Source organism: Cibotium barometz, chromosome 21, assembly GCF_041138505.1.
Source record: "Cibotium barometz isolate CiBa-2024 chromosome 21, ASM4113850v1, whole genome shotgun sequence".
NCBI lineage: Eukaryota > Viridiplantae > Streptophyta > Polypodiopsida > Cyatheales > Cibotiaceae > Cibotium > Cibotium barometz.
In genome coordinates, this window is record NC_141066.1 from 43,824,512 (window position 1) to 43,830,898 (window position 6,387).

General features: G+C 44.5%; 1 protein-coding gene across 1 annotated transcript; it reads left to right on the top strand.

Moving 5' to 3' along the window:
• Positions 1 to 601: 601 nt before the first annotated feature.
• Positions 602 to 4,357, top strand: LOC147627207 (uncharacterized). Its single transcript, XM_086815870.1, has one exon. It carries the CDS (start codon positions 720 to 722, stop codon positions 4,242 to 4,244), a length of 3,525 nt encoding a protein of 1,174 aa, XP_086671996.1. The 5' UTR covers positions 602 to 719; the 3' UTR covers positions 4,245 to 4,357.
• The last annotated feature ends 2,030 nt before the right edge of the window (positions 4,358 to 6,387 follow it).

Sequence of the window (6,387 nt, forward strand, 5' to 3'; positions counted from 1 at the left end):
TATAATTGAAACAGGTGGATTCTCAAAGGAAAGACCCAGAATAATCTTGCCATTAAGTACATTTAAGAGTGGGTGGTAGACCTTCCCTCCCACTTACAGCCTCCCACTAAATGAAAGCAAAGTAGTGGGACTCCCTACTCCCGAGTCCCACTACCTTGCCTTCTTAATCACTTAGTGGGGGGACCGACTCGCCAAAAAGTCTTGCTTTTTGCAAACCTTGCATCAAACGTGAGTAGTCGAAAAAAAACGACAACTTAGTGTATTTTTAGCGATTAGAGTTGTAAAGAAATGCCTAATATTTTGCATTGTTTTTATTTTAAGGATTCATTTATTATGTATTATATATTCTTGTTATAAAACCGGAGCATAGTAAACATACATGATAGATTACTTGACTCCCAAGACTGCTATAGAGAATGCGGCCTAATCATGCAAATCATGCCCTAATGGCCCGCGTCAAATTGCAGTTAAATGACAGAGGGCCTGAGGAGAATGATTATTGAGTAGTTCTCCTTATTTAAGTGCCCACCCGAGACTGCTATAGAGAATGCGGCCCCTTATTTAAGTGCCCACTACTTTACTCCCAACAGGCTGCTATAGAGAATGCGGCTTAATCATGCCCTAATGGCCCGCATCAAATTGCAGTTAAATGACAGAGGGCCTGAGGAGATTTTGGGAAATTGGCCATACCTCAGATCCTCAAGTTCTCAACCGCAAATATGTGTAATATTATTTCTGTGTTGGTGTTTCTCCTCGTGTTCTCATCAGCGGGTCATAATGGCCGGCGTTTTGCAGAATTAGTTGTAGGGTGTCAACCAAGGGAGAGAGAAGCTCTTTTGGCTCTACAGCAAGCTTCACAGACTAATTATGTGAGGCCCTCATGGATCGGCTGGGATACTAATCATCATCATCAAGAGTGTTGTGAGTGGCGCGGTGTTACCTGTGATGATGATGATGAGAAGGTCATTGCAGTGGAGCTGCAGCTTCCGCACTATCCACCATGCGGGTCCTTGCCATCTTCACTTTCTAGTTTAGAGTCCCTTCAAGTGCTTGACCTGCGGGGCGGCTGCTTCTCGGGTGCCATACCTTCGGAGTTGGGCTCTTTGCAGAATCTAACCCACCTTGACCTCAGCGACAATTTCTTCGCCAATTTATCCGTCGTCATCCCCAAGAAGGTGACCTACCTTAATCTAAGCAATAATTACCTTAACGACCTCAATCTGTCTGAGCTGGGCTCTTTGCCAGATCTAATTTACCTTGATCTTAGCAATAATTTGCTGGAAGAGGTTATTCCTGGTGGGCAGTTCTTGGGTTCTTTGCAAAGCCTTCAACACCTGGATCTTAGTTCCAATAACCTCTGGGGGTTTATCCCCGAGGAGTTGGGCTCTTTGCAAAGCCTTGCCTTCCTGGACCTCTCGGATAATATTTTCAAAAACCCTGTACCTTGGCAAAGCCTTGGCAACTTGTCTAATCTCAAACACCTAAGCTTGGGCAGCATTGGAGGAGAGGCATTACTCTGGGAAGGGAATCAGCCAGCTAATTCATGGCAGTGCAAGTGGACAATCTTGGAATCTCTATCGTGTACCAACATGGGGTTTCGCTCCAAGTATCCCTTCTGCCTACAAGACTCTACAGTCACTTCCACGCTCCAGGACCTCTCTTTCACCTGGGGTTATGGACCAAATGATCCTCTTTTTCACCATGTTTTGGCCAACGCTTCAAGCTTGAGGTCATTGTCTCTCCGAGGGACTTCCATTGTGGACTTCCATGGGCTGCATCCGTTACACGCGCCCTTATTAGAGAGTCTGGACGTGTCATACAATACACTCACAGAGGTTCCCCTTTGGCTTCAGCACTTCCCGCTGTTAAAGACTCTTGACATTTCTAGTAATTCTCTCACAGAGATTCCCCCTTGGTTGCAGCAACTCCCAGTCCTAGAGACTCTTGACATTTCTGGTAATTCTCTGAGCGGTCCACTCACTCCATGGATAGCAGAGTTCAAGAAGCTGAAGTTTCTTCATGCTGGATCTAACGGACTCACGGGAGAGATCCCAGCTGCTCTAGCGAACTCGTCCGACTTGATTTGGCTAGATTTGTCAGACAATGAGCTCACAGGATGCTTACCCACTTTCACAGGAAAGCTAAGGTATTGTGACCTATCTGCGAACCAGCTTTCAGGGCCCATGCCAGGCAACATGGGCAACTTGACGAGCCTGCAATACTTAGATCTCAGTAACAACACCATCTCTGGGAGCATCCCAGTCTCCGTGGGCAACTTGACGAGCCTGCAATACTTAGATCTCAGTCTCAACATCATCTCTGGGAGCATCCCAGTCTCCGTGGGCAACGTGACACAACTCGAGCATCTAAGCTTGCGAAACAACCAGCTCAGCGGATGCATCCCCGACTCCATGGGACAACTCTTGCACCTCGGGGGTACCTTAGACCTTAGTTACAATTCCCTCAGCTGTAGTGTCCCTACATCGCTTATGTCCTTGAGCAGCTTAGACATTTCTAACAATTGTCTCAATGGATCAATCATGTCTGATCATAGCTTGCTTGCAAATTCAACGCAGCTAGAAAGCCTTAACCTCAACAACAATGTACTCACAGGAGAAATTCCGCCATGCTTAATGCAGCCTTCACTCCAAACCTTAGATCTCTCAAGCAATCTCTTGTCGGGCAGGATTCCACTCTCGCTAGGAGACATGTCACGACTCTCATCCTTAGATCTCTCGAATAACTCCTTGACCGGCAGGATTCCTCTCTCAATAGGAAACTTGTCACTACTCTCAATCTTAGATCTGTCTCATAATCTCTTGTCAGGAGTGATTCCACCAAACATGTCTTCCCTTACAGATCACTTGTATCGAATAGACTTGTCCATCAATAACTTGTCTGGGAGTCTACCCCATTTCTTCCACAATTGTCGTTCTTTAAATTACCTAAACTTGTCCAGCAATAACCTGTCTGGGAGTTTACCTCGTACTTTCCAAAATTGTCATTCTCTAGGCTACCTAGACTTGTCCAACAATGAGTTGTCCGGGGGGTTACCTCAGATCTTCGACAGTTCTTATCTTTTATTCTCCCTAGACTTGTCCGGCAATAATTTCTCAGGGAGTTTACCTCGGATCTTCAGAATCTGCGATTCATTAAGTGATCTCGATTTGTCCAACAACAACTTATCAGGGAGGTTACCTCCGGCCATTGTTAAGTGCTCTAGTCTGACAGTAATTAACCTTGGCAATAACTCTTTAACTCAGAGGATCCCCACATCTTTGGGAACCCTTTCCAATCTACAAATTTTACAACTTAACAACAACCAATTCAGTGGCCCTATTCCAACAGCTCTCCAAAATTGTAACTCCATGGTGGTGGTTGATCTGAGCTACAATCAGCTTAGTGGGAGAATCCCAGAGTGGATCACAGGCAGAAACTATCCTAGCTTACGCATCTTGATGCTGAGTAATAATCAATTCCAGGGCTCCATTCCAACCTCTCTCATACACAACCTCACAAGCTTACAGATCCTAGATTTGGCAGCGAACCGCCTCTCAGGCACCATACCCAATAACCTGGATCGCCTGGAAGGCATGAAGAACAAGAGTGGAAATCCAGGATCTGGCACTTTAGAGGTTAAGGTGACGATTGCAGTGAAGGGCGAAGAAGAACATCTCAGCTACGTCCTACCTGTGGTCATGACCTTGGATTTCTCATCCAACCGTCTGGAAGGCGGCATTCCTTCTCAAATTGGGGGGCTGAGAGGCCTTTACTCTCTCAACCTCTCTCACAATGCATTGAATGGCACCATTCCCAGCAGTTTGGGGGAGCTGTCAGGTGCCTTGGAATCCTTGGATCTCTCCAACAACCACCTCATAGGACGCATCCCGCATGAGTTCTGCTCGCTGCAATTCCTCGGAGATTTGAACCTCTCCTGCAACCACCTTGAGGGGCCCATACCACAACCCTGCACTCAGTTGTCCACCTTCAAAGCATCCTCATTTGCAGACAACGATAGGCTATGTGGACCTCCTCTTCCCAATCCATGTCCTGCTCTGGCACCACCAGCAGATGAGAAGGAAGGCAGCCATATTCACCTTCCTCGAGGTGATCATCATACTCACACTCTCCTTGCCATGATAAGGGAGATTATGTCTTTGGAGGGCCTTGCCATAGGTTACGCCCTTGGCTTCTTGCTCACCAGTTTCCTTCTCCACTTCGTCCGCTGGAGGATCCGAAGATGAGCGGCTGTTCACTTTCTTTTGAAATTTCTTTTCCATCTCCTGTCTACTACTATGTGAGAATTTTCATCTCTTGTCTACTACAATGTATGAAAGGCCGTTATTTTTCTCGACTCCATTTTGAAAAAAGTACCACACTTTATTTCTTTAATTTCTTATTTTGAAAATTATGGGTGAATCCTAGAACAATACAGCGAGGGTATGAAAGGCAAATCCTATTTTATAGCATAGCAAGTGTTTGATGGTGGTACGCCAAATACCATGATTTACAAAAAAAAAACAAAAAAAACAAAATGATGGTTGTACACCCGAATCTTTTTTCCTTCTCGACTATGGCCAATCTATCAAAGGGAGGCTACAAGTAGAGGGAACAACCACACTAGGTTCCCATAGTCCTAAGAAGCTCCACCGTTCTCCTTAGATAGGAAGGGTCCTAAGAAGCTCCATCATTCTCCCTAGATAGGAAGGAAGGGGAGGATTTTTTTAGTGAGCATTTTATAGCGAGTCACACACACACACACACACACACGCATCTCTAGATGAGTGTGTGTGTACACAAAGGTATATATGTGTACCCACCCACACCCACACCAACACCCACTAAAGGTATATTAGTGCATGTAGCTACACACATGTATAAACATATATACACCCACACACATCACTATTAGCATATGTGCACATGTTGTGTGCGTGCGCACATACACATGTATAAAGATATATGTGTGTAAATGTACAAAAATATGTGTGGGTGTAGAAATGTGTGTGTGTATACACGAAGGTATATATGTGTACCCACCCACACCTACACCAACACCCACTAAAGGTATATTAGTGCATGTAGCTACACACATGTATAAAGGTAAATACACCCACACACATCACTATTAGCACACATGTGCACATGTGTGCGCGCGCACATACACACATGTATAAAGATATATGTGTGTATATGTGTGCATGTACAAAAATATATGTGGGTGTGTGAGTGCATATACAAAGATATAATCCTCGTTAGCTACAGGTGATGGTACACATCATCCTCATGGTATTGTACCCGATAATAATATTTTACTTAGAAGTGCCCTAAAAAGAAACATAATGGTGGAAAACCTCTCTTCCTTCTACTCTCTCTTGATGGAGGAAGAGAATCTTTTTAGAATCTACTCACTCGATTCCAAAATAGCTGTGTGTGTGTGGTGTGTGTGTGAGAGAGAGAGAGAGAGGGTAAAAGATCCTTGTCACCTCCGCGCAATGAATCCAGGGGTGCTAGCAGCGGAAGTAGCACTTCTTGGCGTGGGGCAGGGTCCCTCACTCGGGGCCTCGCCCACGGATATCCGGACAAGAGACTAATCCATCGGTTCTTCCAAAATCGAACGCGTAAAAACTTCCCTCACCCGCAAAGCACGGGCGATTCCTCCAAGATAAATTTACTCTAACATAGTTAAGAGTCTTAATTAATTGAACTAATCTAACCGAACCCGTAAGTCCCATAGTCAGATCAAGCAAAAGACTTGCACTTGGATTATAGAGACCAACACTTTTTGTAAGAAAGCATTATGGGCCCAAGGCCATGGATAACTAGTAAGTAGGTGTGAACTCTTGGGTGGAGTATAAATACCAATGTAAATGGGATTATGGGTCATTCATGATAATGTTATCTGTTCCAAGAATCAATGGTGAGCTTCTCCCGTGAGATGCTAAGTGGTGACTCCTTCATGAGCCACTCCCTTAGTGAGGGACTAACCCACCCCTGTTACTTTCTTTCATTGGTATCAGAGCCTGGCTTTTGATCCATGATTTTAAATTTTTCTTTTCTTCTTCTCATTTCGTGAAATTTCTGCTTCATTTGATTCATGGGAGAAGGGGATATGGCTAAGGTAGAGTTTGTGGTTCAAATTTGAGCACATGGACCTATTTTTTTTGAATGAGTGGACCAAATTGGGAAAAATTTCTAATCTTGATTAGCAGTTGTTAATCAAAAACGTTTTTTTGTTTGGGAGCTTTCTTGCAAATCCTAGCCATGGAAACTCAACATGAGCAAAGGGCATTGAGTCTCTCATGTATCTAGCAATGTTTTATGAAGTATTTCACCTATTTTCCATGAGCAATGGGGCTCCCAATGTGGCTGAAAATCACTACCAAA